The 22,492-nt window shown below is 39.2% G+C and overlaps 2 protein-coding genes across 4 annotated transcripts in view; one reads left to right on the top strand and one right to left on the bottom strand.

Moving 5' to 3' along the window:
• Positions 1–1,789, bottom strand: part of gnas (GNAS complex locus) — a 28,816-nt gene extending 27,027 nt beyond the window's left edge. The window contains exon 1 of the mRNA XM_086069642.1: positions 90–1,789. Within this exon, the coding sequence (XP_085925768.1) occupies positions 90–228 (139 nt within the window). The 5' untranslated portion in view covers positions 229–1,789. The remainder of the gene's footprint in view (positions 1–89) is intronic.
• Positions 1,790–5,662: 3,873 nt separating this feature from the next.
• Positions 5,663–22,492, top strand: part of LOC147179389 (piezo-type mechanosensitive ion channel component 2) — a 40,417-nt gene continuing 23,587 nt past the window's right edge. For 2 of the 3 annotated variants that reach the window (XM_086069639.1, XM_086069638.1), the window contains exons 1-18: positions 5,663–5,794; positions 7,641–7,736; positions 10,964–11,065; positions 11,174–11,219; positions 11,869–12,028; positions 12,103–12,316; positions 12,914–13,127; positions 13,236–13,401; positions 14,112–14,204; positions 14,942–14,983; positions 15,074–15,206; positions 15,322–15,467; positions 16,118–16,384; positions 18,653–18,752; positions 18,859–18,977; positions 20,732–20,791; positions 21,760–21,908; positions 21,975–22,139. In XM_086069639.1, coding sequence (XP_085925765.1) covers positions 5,731–5,794; positions 7,641–7,736; positions 10,964–11,065; positions 11,174–11,219; positions 11,869–12,028; positions 12,103–12,316; positions 12,914–13,127; positions 13,236–13,401; positions 14,112–14,204; positions 14,942–14,983; positions 15,074–15,206; positions 15,322–15,467; positions 16,118–16,384; positions 18,653–18,752; positions 18,859–18,977; positions 20,732–20,791; positions 21,760–21,908; positions 21,975–22,139 — 2,336 coding nt within the window. In that variant the 5' untranslated portion in view covers positions 5,663–5,730. Of the gene's footprint in view, positions 5,795–7,640; positions 7,737–10,626; positions 10,882–10,963; positions 11,066–11,173; positions 11,220–11,868; positions 12,029–12,102; positions 12,317–12,913; positions 13,128–13,235; positions 13,402–14,111; positions 14,205–14,941; positions 14,984–15,073; positions 15,207–15,321; positions 15,468–16,117; positions 16,385–18,652; positions 18,753–18,858; positions 18,978–20,731; positions 20,792–21,759; positions 21,909–21,974; positions 22,140–22,492 lie in introns of those variants that run through there. The other variant, XM_086069640.1, reaches the window with a different exon arrangement.

The raw sequence follows: 22,492 nt of genomic DNA, 5'->3' as shown, positions 1-22,492 counted from the left end.
ACTGAATATTAGTTTGGTAGCTGGATTTTGGCCATACCACTGTTTTGCAAGATGGCATTTGCACTGATCCAAGAAATGAAACCACTTACCTAACAGCAATAGTCTGTGTGTTGCTCTGTAGATTTGTTTGTCCTTTTGGAGCTGCTTCTCTATCTTTTTGTTTGCTTCTCTCTGGGCCTTCTCCTCATTTCTCTGGTCTTCAGTCTTACTGTTGCCCAAACAACCCATCTTCCCTCAGGGAAAAGCAAAACAAAAAAAGGGGAGTCCAAGGGGAGGGAAAAGGTGATCTAAGTATACACGAGTGTTGGTAGATAAATAAATATCTCTAACGTGGACATCAGTCTAGAGCCCACGTTTGACCCAAGGGTTAGGTAGGAGAGCCACAAACACGAAGAAATGTCCCCCAATGGCCTGGTAAAAAAAACAAAAAAAAACGGTAGCCTCTCAGCCCAGATACAGAATATTTGTAATTTATGTCCGTAGAGGAAGTTTTGTTGTCCCCCAAAATGGGAGCAATCGGAGCTGCTGACGCCACCGACAAGGCCGGATCCCCTTTCTCTTTTTTTCCGTGGCTTTTCCCACCCTTCAGTTTGACGTTACTTGTGTCTCAACAAATGACAACGATGACTTGAAATATCGACAACGGCGAAAGTTGTGGTTGGCCTCGGAGAAGAAGAACGGGGAGCAGAAGAAAAGCCCGGTGTGCATGAGCCAAAGCCCGGGTCTTGCGTCTCACTGCTGCTCGCAAAAGGGAGCGCAAATCGGCGTGAGTGTGGCCCTCACCCGCATGGTAACGCGGCTTGGTCCCAAGCCTCCTTTCAAAACACGCATTTTTTTTGCCAATCCAATTGGTTCTGTTCGGCGGTGGTCTTGTTGATAAGGGCCCCGCCAGTAGGAAGTAAAGGAAGAACACCCAACTACAGCTACATATGAGATATTTTCATTGCTTCCGGACCACTTCTCCTCAGCTAGCTGAGCCAGACAGCAACAGCCACAGCCTTCTGGGCCGGTTCCGAACACAGATCCCCGATTTCTATTCCTTATTCGGGTTGCTGTTTTTTCTTCTCCAAAAGAAGGGGGCCCTCCTCCGGGGTCTCGAGCGTGTATGTCCCTGGCTTGGTGTTATCAGCCCCTCACATCACAAACGATCCCGCACCGTGACACTTTTCTTCTGGCCGGTTCGGGTCCAAATTCAACACGTGAATAATCCCGAGTCACAATTAAAGCAGAAAATGGAGGCGTGAAGTGTGTATGTGTGTGGAGGTGGAGGGGAGCAGCCTCAAAATGTCTCCAGGTTTGTTGTTAGGGTGAAAAGCAGCTGGCTGTCAGACTGGACTGAGAGGAGCCTACATGAGGCCTGTACTTGCACTCACACGTACGTTCGTACGCATACATGCATTTTTCTCCCCCATAGTTCCGAGGTCGGTCGCAAAAAAATAAAAAATACAGGCTAGCACACTGCATGTGCAATTACATTGACTAGAAAAGAAAAAAAAGCACACACGCTAGCTAGTCGTAGCAGCACATTCGCGCCGCCTAGGCCGCCCTACTCCTCCTCTTCCACCGCCGTCGTCGCTCAGCTGCCGGGCCAAGGCTTGTGGAGGTCGAAAAACGAGGGAAGTAGTGATTCTTCTTGGAGCTTATTCTTTTTTTCTTCTACTTCTCCCACATGTTGTCTCGCTCTCTCTTTTCCGAGAACAGGAGCCTACATTGAGGGTGGGCTAGGCAAGAATCTGCGAGAGACGGGGTGGGGCCACGCCGCGCTCATTGAACCCTGGGAAGGAGAGAGAGAGTGAGAGAGAGAGAGAGAGAGAGAGAGAGAGAGAGAGAGAGAGTGAGAGAGAGAGAGAGAGAGAGAGAGAGAGAGAGAGAGAGAGAGAGAGAGAGAGAGAGAGAGAGAGAGAGAGAGAGAGAGAGAGAGAGAGAGAGAGAAAGAGAGAGAGATTGTGACGTTGTAGTGCTGGGACCAGAGGCCATTGGTTTCATGGTCATGTGACCAGGCGTCAGCGTCCTCGCTATGACGTCACACTTCCGGGTTGCAAAAGCTTTTGTAAACTAAAAGGTCAGAATGCAGGGTCAATATGGCTTGAATGGTGGATTTAGCTTTCTTCTCTATCCCTCTAATTCGAATGTGTGCTGTGAGTTGAAAAGATGTTACCTGAGGTAAACTGCTTTGAAGCGAGACGGGATGGCGGCGGCTGTAGTTTACATATCAACAAGTTGGTTGATTCAAAATAGACTGGTAGAAATTTTTACATATTTAACATGATCATTGAGGTACTGGCTAATTGATATACTGTGTTATTGTACAGTATTGTAATATATTGTTGGTTTTCTTTGTCATACTGATGTTATTAAAAAGTGCATTAAGTCAGGCAAGTGCCCAGGCACAGGCCGCCACTCGGTACACTCCAATTTTTAACATATTAACTAGGAGTGGTATACGTTCAGGTTTTTTTGTGCTGCTGATTCCGATACTGATCATTCAGAGTAAGCTCGACAGATTCCAATACTGGCATTAGCTGCTAAGGGTGGGCGATATTTATCGTCATTGATATAATCGTCAAACTTCCTTTCATGATGTAGTTGCAAACTTTTCACCATACCATTGTTATTATGGTGAATGGCTTGTGAGACTTGTCATACAAACACTCAACAAACTCTATTTGTGTCCGGCAACAGTGTGAGCATCAGGTGGCTTCTTAATTGCCTATCGTTACGTTTCTCATCACAATCACAGAGTTTATGGCTCGATCAAACTTGGTGTTGACTTCTCACGACAGGATTTATAATTGTAAATATCGATCAGGTTTATCATTTAAGGTTGACTCCCTCGATCAAGCAGATTAAGGGCAAAAAAATCACTCATCACACCTCACACCAGGATAATTGCTCCAGAAAGTATTTTACATACATCCAAGGAACTGGTCTGTGCTGATTTTGATTGCATAGGATACTGTTTGTATTAGGCTTAATGTCAATATGTGTGCACCTTGCTTAAGACTCAGTAATCTTCCGGTGACTATGCTTCCTCAGGGTGAGGGTTAATGGAATTACTGACCCGTAGTGTTTGGCATTCCAGATAGACCAAGATCCAACTCTGTATTGGTGTTCCTGGTCTTGTTTTCACAGACCTTAACGTTACGGGCACCTTAAGCCGTGTACTGTACATACATAACAGTAACTGGACCTGATTTTGGTCAGGCATCTATCATGGAGAGAAAATTATCATTCAGACCAGGACCAAAATTGTATTGCTTTGAGGTCCATTATACACAAGGTGGCAGCACTCTTCCAACACTGTGCGTAACACCAACTTGGATTGTCAAAACAGGAATCCTCATGGACTACGTAGTGTGTAGCTACAGTTTACTGATTAGAGTGGGCTGAGCAGACCGAGGCTTAATTATCGCCTGTGGAATCAGTGAGTGAAGGATTGCAACAGGTAAAATGAGGGATGTACTTTTTTCAGAACTGAAGGGAACAAAATATAGGATGATGTCACTGTTGGCCAAGGTCTAATGATTTGAACCTCTCCACAGATACTTAAGCTCCTTGAGCACAATAACTATTTTAGGATTTGGATTTGAACACTGTTTGTAGACATATGACAGAGGTGGCTGAGGACTTATGTGTACAGTAATGATGAATGCATCTAAGATCTGTCCTCCATGAACACAATTTGGCATGTCACGTGTGATCATTAGTGTGAAGTATAGAATATGGATTTGGTCATCTCTTTAGAGCAGCTTCCTTCAAAGTGACGTAAACCGGTTTTCCATTCATCCAGAAGAGATGCAATGTCAGCCTTGAGAGAGGCTCATATTGCTCTGCTCCAATCTCAGTTCGAATGAGTTTGTTCTTCCCCTCCAAACTAGTGTTGTGTCGTTCAGATAGATTTTCTTCAAAAAGAACAAATCTTTTCAGTGAACGCGAGTGAACGGATCACTTCCTGAAGTGATTCGTTTTTCTTTTCTCAGTTCATTTGAGCTCAGCCACGCTCATGTCGTCAATCTTCGCGAACGACCAATCAGCAGCCTGCGTCAGACACGGGCGAACGTACTCCTATGCTATTGGCGTTAGCCAACGCGGATCAGCGAGTGAACGAGTCAATGAGTGAACGTGTTGTCAATTCCGGTACAGGAAGGATTCAGTGAGTGAACGTACTTTTGTTTTTGATAGAAACACACTCATGACAACAAATATAGCAACATAACATTAACTGTGTGTTGTTGTTTTTTTTACGTCCGTGCCGGCGGGGGTGGGGGATGCGTAGACGATCGATTCGATGAACGAATCTTTTAAACAGTTCCTTTTAATGAACTGATTCTAAAGATTCAGTTCACTTAAAATAACTGTCATGCCCATCACTACTCCAAACTCATCCAAGCTTGCCTTTACGGACATTGGAACAGTAAAGGGCCTTGCCCAAACTGTTTCCAGAACAGTAAACGGTGTGTCTTGGTCAACTGGTCTTCTCTATCCAGAAGGATGTCTCAGTACTTTTTCTGTCTAGAGTGTATATTTGCTTAAAATGACACCCTTAACACTGCGACGGCTACACAGCATCGTTTTCATAAATACAATATTACTACTGCTAAATCATTGCTTGTCACTTATTTTCTTTTGCAACCCACAAGGAAGAAAACACTTGTTTTAAGTACACCTCTGCATAACAGTAGGTGCGTTTCCTTTACCCTCATATACTGCATGTTAGATGCAAAAAAAACTAGCAAACCTACACCTAAGCATTAAGACTCCCTGCACACACTCTGACAATGAGAGTACCACTGCCACCTACTGTAGTGGATGTGCCATTACACTTCATTCCAGTTTAACCACCAAACAAAAAACCCCGGAGTCACACGGCACACACCCACCTGGTATCACACCACGCCTCCCCCAGGGATTCCGCCCCCATATTTTAGAAGGACTGTGCTAAATAGAAGTAGCACACTTGGTAATGACACAATATAGAAATTCCACCATATTCACAAGGGGGCAATGTTTATATTCAAATATTCAGTATAAAAAAAAAAAAAATCTGATTTGCTTGTCCAAGCATTGATCATTCCTCTGTCGTCACACCAGTGCTTAATGGCCTGGCAGCCATGAATATTAGATACACTTCCCCTCACCCTGCAGCTCAAATGTGATGAGCCAGCCTTATGCCACTATAAGCAAACAAAAAGTGCAGTGTGATTATGAGCATGGGGTCAGAAATGCCGAAAGCTAATTAACTCATTTCATGCAAAGATAGACGAAAGTGAACACTCACAGGAATTAGACAAATGGCGCAGGGCAACGATCACCATAACAGTTCACCAAGTCACTCTATTTTACGAGCAATAAATTTATGATTGTCGGCGATATAATGACAGCAGACTATCCCTCGAGGAAGATTAGCCTCAATTTCAGCGTAGTAACAGGGATGTTTGGTCACAAGCCATTAGTAACGCTGAGAGAAAAAGAGAGCAAGAAGAGGTGAGGGAGGGGGAAAGAGGAACTGAAGAAGAGCAGCAGAGATACTCTTCATCCTCCTGCGTGAGAGGAGACCTCTCCTCATTCCCTTTGGGCTCTGTGGATCACAAACTTTATTCTGGCTCAGTCTTTCCTTTTTGGATCATGTGTGAGACCATGAACCCTTTTACCATGTTGTCCTGCTTGTGAGGACGATTGCATCATTGAAAAAAAGTAAGGACGATAAGCATCGTAAAAGAGGAAGGAGTCATGGCTGGGGACATGGTGGTCGGGATGCTGTACAACTTATTTCTGCCACTCAACTTGCTCGCTGGTGAGTCTTGTCATGCTTGAATTGCGGAGAGAGTAGCGAAATAATTCACTATATTTTTCTGAATTTGTGAGAATCTAATTAGTTTTAATTCCATTAAATTGTCTCCCTTAGGAAATAATGGAAATCATTTTATACTAGCGTCTTTCCAGGGATCCAGGGACTCTTAATATTATTTCATAGGTTAATCAGCATATATCCAGTATTTCACAAACTTATTAACCCATCTATCATAAAAATGAGAAGAGTTCATCCATCATCATGTAGTGCATTAATGCTGACTATTTCAATCTCAATTTCAGTAAAAGTCAATGTGTTACACGTGTGACAGAAACGAGGGTTATTAAAATGCACAAATTTGAGTTTTCATGTGAAACCAGAAATTAGCATAATAGTTTTGTGTTCACAAAGGTAAGCAGATAAATATAATTTATTTGACCTCAACATTTTCATTACCCTCATGAGATATTAAGTGCCCTTGTGTGAAATAAGTCAGGCCTATGATAATAATAATAATAATAATGATGATGATTACAATAATATCATAACATTATTATTATTATTATTATTATAATTATTAGTAGTAATTGTAGTAGTAGTAGTAGCAGCAGCAGCGTTGTTGTTATACATCATCTTTACCGCTCGTCCTCACTGAGAAAGGCGCTGTATTATTATTATTATTATTATTATTAGTAGTAGTAGTATTAATATTAATTATTATTGTAGTTGTTGTTATTATTATTATTGTTATTAATATATAACTCAATAAATAATGTGCATTCTCATTTTTTTCATTTATTGGTGAATAAAAAATGTACAGATAATGATATATATATGAATAATAATAATTGTATTAATGTTTTGTTAATAAACACCAAAGAATAAGACACACACTCAGGGACAGAATTAATCCTCATAAATCATGCATGACTCACAGGAAAACAGAGCATAAAACGACAAAAATGGCAGTAAAACAAATAGGTTATGATCTAATCCCCGACAAATGCATGTTCGCATACACACGCACACACACGCGCACACACACGAACACAATGTAAATTGCAATATAATTTCTACAGTATAGTTTTTTAGATTTATTTATGAGTAGAGAAAGTTATTATAGCCTGAGGAGCAAAAGCACATTCCTGAGTAAAATGTGCAGTCCAGTCACTTCTTTTGATAGAGGCAGTTTACACATTTAAATCCATCTGTCCAATTTCTAAAGCGCTTATCACCATTAGGATTGCAGTTGAGCTGGAGCTAATCCCGGCTGATTTGGTGCCTGAGGCGGGGTACAGCCCGGACTGCTCACAAGCCAATTGCAGACATTAAAATCATCATCATGTTTTTATGAGTAACTGAGTATAATATATACAATAAGCATGAGTAATGGTAATTAGCTATTGTACATTTATATTAATCATAGATTTTAAGACAAATGTTCATATTAGCTCCTGTGATTTGTTGTTTCATTCAGTAAATAATTATACACTATCTATTTCTCAGATTTTTTTAAACTTTAATGCTAATATAAATGTGTGTCTTCTGGGTTTTTATTGACCTACTAATCAAAGTTTGTGTTATCTGCTTAAGAAACGACAATTGAAAGTATTTGGTGGTAGAGTGTTCATTAAAAAGTGATGTATGAATATACAATTTATGGCACAACGTCAAACTGTGTGAAGCACCAATTTAAGTTAATTTAATTAATTTGAGTTAATTTCCAAGTTGAGTGATGTTTTGGTAATGTGCACACACAGTGTAGCCAGTGTGATTCTAATCATCTGCATTTTCCCTCCCGCAAGGCTGAACTCGATTGAGTAAAAATAAAACTGTTTTCTCAACACAGCTGCCGCTTTCCGATACAATGGACTGTCCGTGGTCTACTTCCTGTTTGTACTCACCTTGCCGCTGATGCCAAATCCAAGTTTGCTCACAATGAAAGGTGAGAGTCCTCCTAGTTTTTAAGCAACGTTTCCATTGGAAAGACAATATACTGTACAAATGTGGAGATACATCTGTAATTTAGAATAATCTATCCGTCCACCCATCAATTTTCTAATTAAGGTCACGGGTAAGCTGGAGCATCTCGCAGTTGATTTTGGGTGAGAGGCGTTGTACACCATGGACTGGTTAATAACCATTCATAATATAGACAAACAACTATTCACGCTCATATTGAAACACATGGACAATATGAAGTCTTTATTAAACACATCTTGTAAAAACAGCATGTTTAAGAATGTATACTGTCAAAAAAATCTTACTCTCAAACTGTTGCGATCACAAAATGTACCTGTTTTAACAGCCATAGAGTTGTAAACACGACACTGCATAATGCCAGTGCATGCCAGATGCGCCTCATGCATTATATAATTATTCAACACTTAACTGTCATAAAAGTGTAAAAAGAGGTTAATCACTGTTTGTGGTAAAACATCACACTACCTGAACTTTGTAAGTAACTTTCTATTTGTAACTTGTAAATGATCTCAAAACATACTATATGCTGAAATCTCAGCTCTGTGAAAGGCTGCCAACCAATCCAGGGTTTATCCCGCCTCTCGTTCAAAATCAGCCGGGATAGACTCCAGCTCACCGGCGACCTTAATGAGGCTAAGCGGTATGAATAGAAAATGGAGGGCTGGATGTTGAGGTCTCATGTGAAATCATGCTTGACAAAGTTAGCAATTTTACATTTTTTTAGAGGGGCATTTTCCCCAAATATTTTAGTCAACTTCAGAATTTTATAACCTCATGAGCGTTTGACTTGAATAGATATGAATGTTCATACAGCAGAGAGTAGGGTAAAATGTTTACATGATTTCTTCTTCCCAAACCAATTTATTGAGAAAGAGTACAGCCAATCCACACCTTTTTCTTAAAGAGACAGTCAGTGATAAATGTATTTTTTACAAATATAATCGTAGATCTAGTATTCACTAATTATTTTACATGGCTGTAGTCTCACCTTACAAGAGGCTGCCATGTTTCACCGCCATCCTCCTACTACGGATGCCCAAAGGACAACTTCGAGTGTCGGACCCAATGGGTCGACTACCGCTTACCTTCCACAGCTGTGGCCTGCAGTTGGTCGTCGCTGAGTATTGTGATTCGTGCTCCTGTCGCTTGTCACCTTCTGTTTTTGCTTTCGCAAGATTGACTAGCTTCTTTTTTTTTTTTACTAGCTTCTCCCGCTAGCCGCTCTTGTTAGCCACTCCAGCCTATGGCTCTGATTAACTCCTGCTAGCTTGTTAGCTACTCCGGCTAAATCCGGCTTGGTCTGTATTTCAGCGTGGCTCACCGGTTGCCAAGTCGCCGTCGCTCGCCGAGATACTCGTTTGCTCACAGAAAATAAGAATTGGTGGTACTGTGGTAGGCTTGCGGAGTGTGGTCCCTCTGGGCCACATTGGTCGTGCCTCATCTTACAGAAGGCTGACATGTTTCGCCGCCATCTTTCTGTTACTGATAGATGGAGACAAACTTAGTGAAAGTAGTAATTGGTGCTAGGCTAGTGAAGTGTGGTCTCTGTGAGGCACCGTAGTTAGCGTGCTTCATAATGCATGCGTTTTGAAATTAGGTTGTTGGATTCTATTAGTTCACTATTAGTTGGCAAAAATTAATATAAACCGTCTGTTTAATATTAACTATGTGTTATAGCACGAAATAGTGAACTATGATACAAGAGAATTGTGCCAAAACCTTTGGGATGTGAATTTGTGTGTTGATTTGCCTTATTTTCCTCACTATATTCTAATAACTTAAAGCCACCCTCCAAACACAAATGCACACAAACACACACACTTTGTAAAGGGGATGTGGTTGGAACAGTGAAATCAATTATACATAGCTTGGTAATTACAGTGAGGAATTAAAACATGTGATGTCAGCATTCTACTATTCTTTTACTGTCCATCTAAAAACTGTTTGCCTTTCAGTCTTTGAGTCTCTTAAAGCTCCATCCAGCCCACAATGATGTTCACCCTCCTAATATGAGCTTGCTCTCCTCAGCCTAAGTGCCCAAGTGTGTATGCAGCATCCTGCATGTGTGTAAATGTGTAGTTGTGCTTGTCAGGTTTTTGTGAAACCATCCCTGTATGTGAGATTACGTATGAAAAAAAACCTGAACATCAATAATAATCTTGCTGGCTCAGCTAGAATCATTAATACTATGTACAATGCATTTAACCTTCTCATTATAAACACACAACTAAGCTACAGTGGGACCTCTCAAGAATAGAATATAATGTATTCCAATAAATGTCATCATCGAAATAATCTGTTAAGAGGTCAAACTGACACCATTGTTAAGTAAGATAAGCACAGTTATTCTTAACTTTAATGATGAACTACAATGGTAATAACATTATCCATTCTACAGTCATGTAACGGGAGAAAAAAAAGTTATTATTAGAACCTGAAAATATTAGAACACTTAACCTTAACTGATAACTGATATGAACACTGATAACTCTGACAAAGCCTTTTTTACACAGGTAAACTGTATTTCTTTCCATTATCATTATCTAATTTAAAGTTACAGTTTGATTTTCTAAAGTCTGGGAGGTGCAAAATGTAGTTTACTTTTGTGTATTTTCTTTGAGAGGTGAGGTCTGTCCCAGCGATAGTTGCCGCTGAGCGATTGCTGGGTTGGTGATAAACTTAATTAAAAAAAAAATTCTGGACAAGTGTTTATGTCAAAGGTATGCCCGTCTCCCGAAATTGTTTTTTTTTTTCTCGTGTCAAGTTATAAAAGTAAAAGCTATACAGTTGAATCAGTAGCCTACTTTTATTTCCCCATAGTGTTTGTTTTTTTAAACACAAGTGCCTGTACTTCTACATGGGTATAGAATGATAGAATGTGAGTTCTCTTGCCTCCTACTTGCAAATAGTGCATGTCAATTAATTTGAATGTGTTCTACTCTGTAACCACTGATGGTGTCGTGGTACACTCACTTGTGTGCAGGCGGCGTGGGTTCAGTTACCCCTCAGTGACAGTGTGATGTAAATGGTTGTTTGTCTCTATATGTGCGCTGCAACTGACTAGCAATTAGTTCTCCAGCACCCTGCGACCCTGAACAGGATAAGTGGTGATGAAAATGGATGAATGGATGGATTAAAAATAATAATAATAATTTAACCGTATTTCTTCTTCTTTATTATTCTCTTTAGGTAACACAGGGCAGTTCCTAAGGAGGATCATCTACACTAGTTTGATATTCCTCACCCTGCAGTGCTTCATGCAGATCCCTTTCGCCTACATCACCCCACAGGGTAGAGTAACACAGGAGTGAATTTTTTTTCAATATTCCAAAATCACTGCCTGCCAGCATGAAGTGTCCTGACCAGTTTTTGTGCTTCACCTGATGATCTTTTCAACAGTTAGTGGCTACTGGGAGGATTTCCTCTACCATGTGGGCATTGTGAGGTATGAGATCACATTCAGTGCATTCTTAAAGATCTTACCCGATGTACACATAACATTGAATTCAATGCACCTGGATTGCATACAGTACAACTAGTCCAGGATGCTGGTTGACCTTCAATTTGTCTGGATTAAAAAAAACACAATAAGGAATTATTGAATAAGAAATATTCAGTTTTAGAGTCAAACTGTCGCCATCGAAAGACAATTTAACTGTAAGTAACATTTTAATATATATAAAAAAAATAATAATTAAAGCACTGTGAATAATAAACCACACTTATTTCCGGTAACTTTTGTTGTTAAGTCAGATCATGTTGTCCTTCTTTTAATATCCCTAAGTTGTACAGGATGCTCCTTTTTTTGGAATTATTGCAACTACAAAATAATATATATATTTTTTTTTTAACACATGAAAAACAAAAGGCAACCCCAAACACTTGCAGAGTTAATCCTCTTGTCAGGTGCATGAGTTTTTTTTAATACATTTTCTTTTACCCCTAATATTTTGCTTGAATTCTAACTGGTACAATCTCTGACGTGGTTCAGTTTAAAAATTCTACTTAAAAAAAACTTCCTTAATGAATAAAATGGACATTCTGGTTGTTTCTGTCATTGATGCACATTAAAATAAATAAATCTTCACTTCTAGATTCAGTTCTGTCGATCCAGGGAACATTGTGCGCCTCCTGGCACCAGACGTGAGCCTCCTAGTCTCCACTCTCTTCATAATAAGACTCTGCAAAAAGCTACTACGAGCTGCACCTCAGGTCAATCTCCACGAAAATGGCATCCCGCCCTCTGACTCTGAGGTAAGGAGTCAGGAAGGTAAAGCGAATCGGGAATCAACATCGAAACATGACTCTGCTTTTTTGATTCCTGGCAGGACCTGGAGACCTCCGACACAGAGTCAGATGGAGGGAGCGAAACCTCTGACAGCTCGGATGAGAGCTCTGATGAGAGCACGGTGCCGGTCGAGTCCGTTCCACCGCAGTTTGTTCAGAAGCTGCTGATGTTTGCGGCCGGCTTTAGGCTGCTGTTATCTGCTATCATGAACACAGCAGGGAAAGTGGTTGTCACTTTGCTACTGGGACTGGCAGGTAAAGTGCAGCCGGTATACTGTTTGGACAATACAACATAATTGCGACACATTGCTGTTTAAACCTGCAGGATGTGAAATCTGGAAGTGGTCCCCCTTTGCAGCCATAACAGCTTTTACCATTTGATAATACTTTCTGCTAGATGTTTGAGTTTAAGAGCCAGATTCATTGCTGCCTCATTTCTATAATACAGGAAAAAATATTGACTATAGCCATAATTATGATAGCTTTGTTGATTTAATGAGCCTAAATTTTACTTCTCAAAGTGCCGAAAACGTACTTTCAACATTCCAGTACGCTCATCATTGCATGTTTGATCCTTCAAAAATACTGTTCTGCCGCCCTCATTTGTTGAAAACAGTTGAACTCATAAATGTTGGCGTGGCGCCAAAAAGAAGCAAAAGAGAAATGTATAGAAAGTTAAAAGATATTAGAGGAGCAGAAAACTGAATGCCGAATATACACACAAAATAAATTCAAAAGAATCTCAGATTAATTGATTAGGGGTGTCCCAATACATTTGTCAATAAAGTTACGGTTGTATAAATGCTGTTGCAGATATCACGTAATTTTCATACTATGTATGTATATGCCCAGGTATCACACTTCCGTCCCTTACCTCTGCTGTATATTTTGGGACTTTCCTCGGACTGGTGTGGTGGTGGGTGATTGGCCGATCGATCAGTCTGCTTCTCTTCAGCTCCCTGTGTGTGATGATGACCATCTTTTGCGGAGGGCACCTTCTAGCACTCTACGTCTACCAGCTGCCGTTGTCCCAGCAGCTTGTGCCGCCTGATGATATCTACGCAAGGTTTCCCGCTATCCAAAAACTACAATCACTGGCTACAGAGAAGAGTACTGTATTGAGATTTCGGTGTTGTATTTTATTTATCCTTTTGGATGTCTGTCCATGTCACAGGTTGTTTGGAATGACAGGAGTGATCCGAACCAACAGTTCTGACCCGTACATGCTTGGTCTACAGCCCAATGTTACCTGGCCTGACTTCATCAACCCATTTGTTCTGCTGCTGCTGTATTACACTCTGGTTACGCTGCTGCATAAATGGGTCCATACCACAGAGGAGGTTGGTCAACATTGTGTTTATCTTTGTGCTGCTTGGCTAAATGAAAAAAATAATAATTCAACATTTCTAACTCAACAATTTCAAGGAAAAAAATGGGAACGTCATGATAACATTGCGAGATGGAATTTGTAGAGCACAATTATTATTGACCCGAGTCCATAGTGTAAAAGGGCATTTACAGTACTGTGCTGTATACTAATTTCACTGCACTGCACAGCAGAGAAAAGTCAGGGAGAAACAGCAGCAACCAAATTTTGATTTATGAAACACTCTAAGGAAATTAGTACAATAATGATTATGAGACAAGAGTATTTACACTGTCATTTGAATCCCTTTTTTGTTGTTGTTTTGTTTTTTTACAGCAGCACCATCTGCTTGATAGAGTAGGGCATTGCAGTTCTGTATATTCTGTATATTTGTTCAGGGTCATGAGTGAGTTGAGCATATCCATGCTGACTTTAGGCAAGAGTTGGGGTCACCCTCGACTAACGTTCATTCCGAGATGAACACAACTGCAATGATTTTGGTACGTAGGAGGAAGTCAGAGTATCTGAAAGCAAAATAGATGCTCCAACTACATGCGACACCGTAATACCGTAATTGAAACACTACATGCTTTTTTAAGAACAGCACCACCTGTAGAGTAGAGTATGACATGGCATGCTTTTTTTGTTTTAACATTAACGCTTGTGTTTCCTTTTTTTTTTTAGGATAATGTTGACGCTTATGAGAGTCCAATCTACACTCCAGATGCTCCGCCAAGCTTCTCCAGAGTTGTATACATCTCAGGAGATAAGCAGGATGTAAACAACATGCATGTTTGTCCTGGTTTAATTACTTCAAATCATGTATTTTGTTTCTGATGCTACTTTACCACCGAGCTGTCCAATTCGGTTCACTAGGGTTCAGTTGCTGTTTACAGCAGTATTGTTGATATTTGTCTTGGTTTATTATCCATACACTTAAAATTGGAATGAATAATAATTTTAGACACAATCAAATGTTTATCCATCAGTAATCACTTTTCGCTAGGTGTAATGAATGTTTGTGTTCATTAATGTATGTTAAGTTGTATTGTTTACATTATTAGTCTTGTTAGAAATACTACTTAATATGAACTACCGGTAGGTACTAAAGCGTGATTTATGGAAGAAAGTGGGAATAACGTACTTTATACTTCTACATAGTCGTTTCAATTATGTCCACAATTTTCTTCTCTTGATGACAAAAAGTTTTTTTCCCTTTTTTCCCTTTTTTTCCCTTTTTTTTCCCTTTTTTTCCCTTTTTTTCCCCACATTTCCATCAGTTCTGCTTATCATGTAATTGTCGTTCATTACAAAAAAAAAGTTAATTCAGTGTTTTTAGCTTAACATTACAAGTGGAGTGGCATTTTTATTTATTTTTGTTAATCAAAGTTGACCAAAAGTAATCCTCTTTGGATGAGTTATTTTGGCACTATTTACACAGAAGCATTTACTGTAATGATGTAACAGTTAAAAGAAATGACCCGGAAAGTGTTTTTTTTTCTCCCCAATTTCAGCTTTTGAGCAGCACAAAAGAGGAAATGTATCTACCTAATGAGGTGCAGAAATTCAAATTTTAAATTATATTGTTAGCACAAAAAATATTTACGTGGTCCAAATGTTCACCATTTCGTGTCCTCTTTTCAAAGCCAATGATCTTAATGAGGGGCAATTCGTGGCAAGGTGTCTATGGAGAGGATCAAGGAAGCCTGCTGGGTGGTGCTGGCTATACCAACTGTTACTCTCTCCCACATTATGAAGGCGTAAATTCGCCAATGCACGGTACACACAATCAAATATCTCAAAGGGTGTTTTCATTCATTGGCTATCTGCTGCACTGAATGTTAAAAATACTCGTTAATGTTGTTTTCTGCTTCATCGTTTCTGCTTGCAACAGAGAGCCAAGGTGAAATGGAGAGGACTGATCAGTCCTTGGCGAGTCTGACAGAAACATCTCCTCCCGACTCAGGCCCAAGTGGTTTGGTCATCTTTGGTCGACTGATCCAAAAACACAGCTATGTCAGCGCCCTCATCATCATGATGGTAGGAAGGCATTGATCAACCATGAATTATAAATAGATTTGTAATTGAGTGGATCTTGAACAAAGCCGTAAGTGCTCCCAAATGTCCAAAGGAGTAAATCCAACAGTTTTTAGTGTTCTAATTATGTCATTAGTGTTCTATACAGTAAGCCTGACCAGGAATTTTAACAATGGACTCATTGCTAAGGTATGCACAGAAATGAGAGGAGAAATGCTTTCTATTAAACAATATTGAACTATATTTTCTACTATTTTTTTCTCCATGAGACAGAAACAAAACACAAACCAGATTTAAACGATCTTGAGCATTTAATGCCCACCACCCAAAAGTCTACCTTAATATGCCTTGTTTTATTGTGTGAAACAATGTATAAATGATTCTGCTCCTTTCACTTGTTTCTTGGTGGGATTTAAAGTTGGTAGTGTTTTTTTTTTATTAAGTCACTGGAGCTTGCTGAAAAGTCATTAAATGTAGCAACCCAATCGCTAAATTAACAATAATCTGACTCTGCTTTTCTAAACTAGCTTTTCACTTTTCTCATCATGGTGTTTGTGTAAGCGCTTTGAACTACGGAAGCACCAAAAACAAAAACAAAATCTATTAATTGAAAAAAAATCGTCCAGACTAATAAACTCATGTCTGCTCTGAAGATTTGGAGTATTACCTACAACAACTGGCTGACCTTTGCCCTGCTGGTCTGGTCCTGTATCATCTGGATGATGCGAGACCGACGGCGATATGCCATGATGTCCGCCCCCTTCCTGGCCGTGTATGGCACCGTCCTCGTGGTTTTGGGCTTTGTCAGCGGGTTGCGCTTGAGCCGGGCTGAGCTGTACCCCGGTCTGCCTCCGGCTGTCATATCGGACTTTGACCTGAACAGTTATCACCCGGCACCCTGCATCCACTTGGGACCTAAGGTAACATAAAAATCCACGAAAGGAGGAACTATCTAAAACTGGGTATTGTTTAGAGTGGCACTTAGAAGAGTGCAAATCTTTGCCAAGGCTGAGCAAACCTAAGTCAGATCAGCATTAAATTATACACATTCATACTGTAGATGCCGATCGATTTTAAGGTTGTTTTACTGTTTTTTTTTTTAAGTGTCTTGATGGTCTGGGACCGTCTTATCTTTCAGAATTGCTTTTACCCTATATGAACCCCCGCGGGCTCTAAGTTACAGTAACTCTAGATCTGGCCATTTAGCAATTCCTCAAATTAGGACACACACTCAGTTGAAGGTTTTGTTCCAGTTTTTTTGTTGCTGTTTTGTTCCAGTTTGTTCTATGGAACAAACTGCCAGAGCACCTCACGGCTACATAGATCATTTATGTTTTAAAGCAAAGGCTCAGGATCCATCATTTTAATTAAGCCTTTGAGTAATATTTATTTTATTTATTTATCTTAACATTCATTTTATTATATTATTTTGTTATTATAGTGTTTTAACTTTGCGGCGTTTTTATAGTTTTAGGTTTGAGATTGTGTCTCCTCGCTTTGCTCCTTATACCAAGCCATATGCCCCATGTCAGAGATTCATCAGTGCTACTATGTGCTTATTAGCATTTTCTGGAGGATGTTTGGGGTTTGTAAAACAAACAATTATTATTATATTTTTGGGGGTAATTAGTCAAGGGGCCACTCAGAATGTGGTCAGGAGTCGCAGTTGCCCATATCTGCCATTGATTTGTATTATGTCAAGAAATTTAAGTAGCTTTTTTGGTACAAAAATTACAAAAATAACATTTTATCAAATCATAATACCACACATATATGTCAGAATTTTGTTTACATTAGTTAGAAATCAAGCATACTGTCTAGATGTGTGTACAGTGGTATTAACAAAATAGAAAATATCAACAAAAGTCAGATGTCATTGTAAATGAAACTGTCACAGCGCGATATTCACACTTTACATGTGCAACCAATAAGAAAGTACTGTACAAACAAATTGAAAAGGCATTCAAAATAAATGTGTTTAAAAAAAATCCAACAAAAAAACAAACAATAAATGAATATTATCTTGTATGCTGTTATATGGTAAGTTAATGGAAATGTCATAGATAGGATTCTGTACATTTTTACATAACAGTGCTGGTTTGCTTCATATTGACTAATGACTGGTGAGACTATTGAGCAGGTTTGTGCTTGGTGGATATTTCCTCTAGATTAAATCACAGGATGACAAAGTCAGACAGGATCGCTTTCCTGACGTGTGACAAGACAATGTAGTCAGATAGAGCACAGTCCATGTTTAGTGAAGATAACGGAACACTCATACTGCTTTGCTGTATCTATGGTTGTTGTTACTTCTTGCAAGCTATATACTGTAAAATAATAGGCCTCCAAGATATTACTTAATTTTAACTCTTACAGTAAACAATAAGTAATAATATTTAATTATGCGAGTAATATTTGTACAATGAATACAAAGCAAAAAGTATAGTATTGACGGTGATATGTCAATGGAATTATAAATGATATTTAAGGAATTCAAATGATTAAAAATGTTAGCCTAAATAGCAGATTAATACGGCAATAATGTAATCAGTATTTAACGTTTGAACACAATTAGTGTAAACGTTTCATCAATTATGTTGCTTCCAAAATGGGTAAAATCCAAATTTTCCTGAACATCTAACAGAAAATATCCCATGATAACATAACATCATACTAATTATACATACAGTATATTATGTACAACCTTATTGTATGTACAGGCAAAATTTCAAGTAGCATCGAAACACACTCAAGTGCTTTTATTCAAGTGCAATAAACAGTTAACCATTATTACTGTTAAAACAAAGTTAAACAACACACCCTTTTAGATATCAGACAGAGACATATGGAGAAGAAAAAGCAGAAAGGTGCTTCTAGAGTGATATTGTCACTTCGTGGTGTTTTCTAGATGTGTTAATGGTATGCGTGAAGCACATTTACAATACATTAGCCTCTTCTTGGCCATATTAATTTACATATGTAATAGTATTTACTTGCCGTAATTGTATTGCTCACTTTTTTTGCATAGAAATTTCCTTTTCAATGGCTAGCTCTGTATTTTTACTGCCCTTTTGTGGCGTTTCACACACACACAAAAAAAGCCAAAGAAAAAGTCAAGTGCACCTCATGAGTTAATCCGTTATATTATTTAAATTAATTCTGCATGCTTTGTGTTGCTATGTATGCAGGTTTTCTACAGCTTCAGCTTCTGGCTGATGTTTCGTCAGCAGCTAAAGGAAAGACAGGAACAGAGGTTGAAGGCCAAATCGCTCGATGAAGTTATTGAACGTAATTTCATTTTCGTTGTTTGTCACAAAGATTTCATATCACTTAACGAATGTAAAAAGTCGGAATCCCTTGTCGTTCTCTCCTTTGTTTTTACCTTTTTCCGCAGAGGAAAACCAGCCGTCGCCAGTTGTGGCCATGCTGATCTCAGGAGTGAAAGGGGTCCTGGTCAAATACTGGATCCTCTTCTGCTGTTCCATGTTCTTTGTGGTCAGCTTCTCTGGAACGGTACACATGCGCCGATAAACAAAAGAACACATGTTAAAGAAATGACTCCATAGCATGGAACTTAAAGGACTGTGAGAGATTTAAAGGGGACGTCGACCCCCGCCCCCCCCGCCCCCCCCCCCCCTAAAAAATGTCTTAACGATATGTTCTATGCAGCCCCGCTAGTCTAAATACGGTTTTATGGTTAATATTGCGTTAGTGGAATATGAGTTAAGCAGCAAAATCCAGCAGTTTTTATCAATGTCAGAAGGCGGCCATGTTGCTACGTGCTGTTGAGTGAAAATGACATCACAGTTGCTCAGGTTTTAGGTAACAACCAATCACAGCTCAGCTTCAGAAAACAGGTTTAACATATTATTGTCAAGCAATTTTTAAGGTTGACTTCTCCTTTAACATAAATGACACTGTTTTGCTAGATCTGATGCTCTACTGGTGCCTAATAACCTGTCAAAGTGACCACCTCTCGATGATTGGTCAACTTGAACAGATAAATGTCTCACCTTAAATATATTGCCTCTCGGGAAAAACATGGTAGTCACTAGATGCCTGTCATTATTCTGTAAATAAAGATAGAAGCTAGAAACATTGGTATGGGGATACAATGGTGCAACAAAGCACATACAGGGCTTTATTTTTATAGACAGTTCATCTGCGCTGTGGCGCAGATGCCTGTGGATCCTGGTTTTCATGTCAGTGCAAAGCTCGCTTCTTGTGGTTGGCAACAGAATTATGCTCTTGAGATGCGGTTGAAAAAAAAACTGAAAAGAAAAAAAGAGTAATGTCGGACCAATTAATCAGCCGGCCACAATCAAAGCATATAAATTCGTAATTTCACGAGCAATCCTCAGATGAGCAATGCGACTTGTACACGGAATTGCTCTGGATGTCGTTATTTTACATGCAATTTAAAGCTAGTTGTTTAAAAAAATATATAAATGCATAGACCAACATAAATCAAACACAAACGTGCTGAATAAGAGACACATTCAACTACAGTACACATATGTGTTTACTTCTTTCTACTCCTTTTTTTTCTTCCAGACATGTGTTTAGGTTATGTTTTTGTTTTATATGATTTTTAATATCTTTGAGTAGATTTTTTTTTCTATATATATATATATATGTCTGTTTGAAACTAAAACTCATATGAAAAGGATTAATGTCCTTATAGCTTCATTAACGGCATCACAAAATGCATTCTATGAACAATATACAGGTATATGCAAAATAGGTAGATTTAACACGCCCGGAACTCCTATGGGCAAAGTGTTGCCGTGTTTCATTTGCATTTGTGTTCTTTTTTGGGGCAATATATTTACAGTTGTGCCCCGCAATTTAGGGCTGGCTCGCAAATAGCGAAAATCGACATATAATTGACATGATTTTTTTTTTTTATTATATACAATGATTTTACCGATCCGGCCCACTTGGTAATATATTTTCCTCCATGTGGCCCCTGAGCTAATATGAGTTTGACACCCCTGATTTAAACCTTATATAGGAGCCACTTTGATTAGTCATGATTAAAGACAGTTACCACTCCCACAGTGGCACAGCCCTCCATTTTGCAGATTAGCCAGCCTACACACTGAAATTACCAACATCGGGTCTAACCCACCTCTGCGCAGTGCTACGCCGGTCACGAAAATAGAGCCCACAGTGTTTCAACTTGTGGTAACAGTTGTGTAGAATGTGATGTGATAGAATGTAAATGATGTAAATGTACTAATCTTGATTTTGTATCACTTGCTTAGGTGGTTGTCTACAAGATTCTTTATATTGTTCTCTTCCTCTCCTTCGTCGTTCTGTACCAGGTCTGTGATCCAACCCCTAATGTGTTATTTTGGTTGCTCTGGTTACCTAAGTAAGAGTCAAAATCATAGCAGGAAACTTATATCTGAGTAATCTTTAGAAGGTCTCAGCTTTTCAGGAGGTCTTCTAAGGTATCTAAACCCAGGCAGGGCACAAACACACTCAAAGTGGCCTTCTCTATTGATTTCAAGTCATAAATGCACACACATCCATTTTTGCTCTCATTTTCCTGGTTTTCCTCGCCCCTCTTGTGTTTCTGCTGACCTTTCAAATGCATGCTGCACACTTAGCACACAAAGCCTAATGGCTGCATAGGTGGCGGGTACAAGACACCATTAATTCTCTATTTGGATATCGTCAGCAACCCTGTGGTCTATTTGCATTCAGGAGTAAGGATGTGAGTTGCTTGATAGATTAACAGAAAATATAGTGATCAATTATTGATTGACTGACAATTTTTGGAATGAATTTACTACGTTTCTTCTTAATCAAATTAACAAACCTGCTATGAAAAAGTAAATATAACAGTTGCCGACTGATTCTTGTTGCAAAGCTTTCAACGTAGAAATGAAATGAATAAGAAGAAAACATTGGACAATTTTTTTTTTTTTTTGTGGAAATCATATTGAACAACTGATCTGAAACATGCCGTCTGAAGCAGTTACCTCATTATGTTTCACCATTAAAAAAAAAGTAAATTCAGTGAATTTTCTATCTTCAATTGAAGGGTACTATCAATTTTGTCTATGTCCGTAATAAACTTGGATTTGAACAATAGCAAGTATAGGTATCATGAAAAATGTATCCAAGATAATTTGCTTCCAATATATCGACCATCCTCATACTATCATTACCAATGGCAATGACGTCATTGTGAGTTACTGTATATAAAATTGCCATTCCTTATGCATAATTTATGCTTCTTTGTATTAATGCTATGTTGATGTCATGCTTGGTTTCTACAACTTAGGTTCGTCTTGACTTGTGGCGTCGATACCTGAAGATGTTCTGGGCGGTGGTGGTCGGCTACTCCATGTTGGTGTTGATCGCCATCTACATGTACCAGTTCCGAAGTGTGTCCGCACTCTTCCGACAGATCATGGGCATGTCCGAGGATGGGTAAGTCGCAGTTAATGACACGCGGATTTTACGTTTACGTTCGTTCCACATTGTATCGTCAATTAGTCTTCGAGATCTGGGGTTGGAACGCTATGACACCGTGGAGCTTTTTGCCCGTATCCTACTTCCTGCGGCCTTCCTACTGGCTTGCATTCTCCAGCTGCATTACTTCAACTCCGACTTCCTGACCCTAAGTGACATCGACAATGTTCCTGTCAGGCAAGCTCCCAGGTGAGAGGGAAGGCAAATAATCCATTTTGCAGAGAAAGTGAGCGATTAAATGTACAGGATGTTGGTCACTGAGCATAGAGGTGAATCGTAGAATAGCCAAACAGATTCAACAAATGGCAATTTATTCATTTGTTTTATTGTTTATTTATGTTAATAAAGTGTAAGGGTTCAATATAGAAAGAATGCGACTCGTGTCTCAATTAGGTAGTTGGTGATTGGTGTACAGTATTTCCTCAAATTGTGTGCCTCTGATACAGTTTTCGTAATCGTTATTGAGCTAAAGCACTTCTTTCACATGAGGAAAAAATAAAAAAGTTGCCACACATGACCGAACAAAAATGTCACAAAAAGTG

The sequence above is a fragment of the Leptonotus elevatus genome, chromosome 2, assembly GCF_054856555.1.
Source record: "Leptonotus elevatus isolate MCC_2025b chromosome 2, RoL_Lele_1.0, whole genome shotgun sequence".
In the NCBI taxonomy this organism is placed as follows: domain Eukaryota; kingdom Metazoa; phylum Chordata; class Actinopteri; order Syngnathiformes; family Syngnathidae; genus Leptonotus; species Leptonotus elevatus.
Note: the sequence above shows the minus strand (reverse complement) of the source record. Positions and strands in the feature narration are given on the sequence as shown.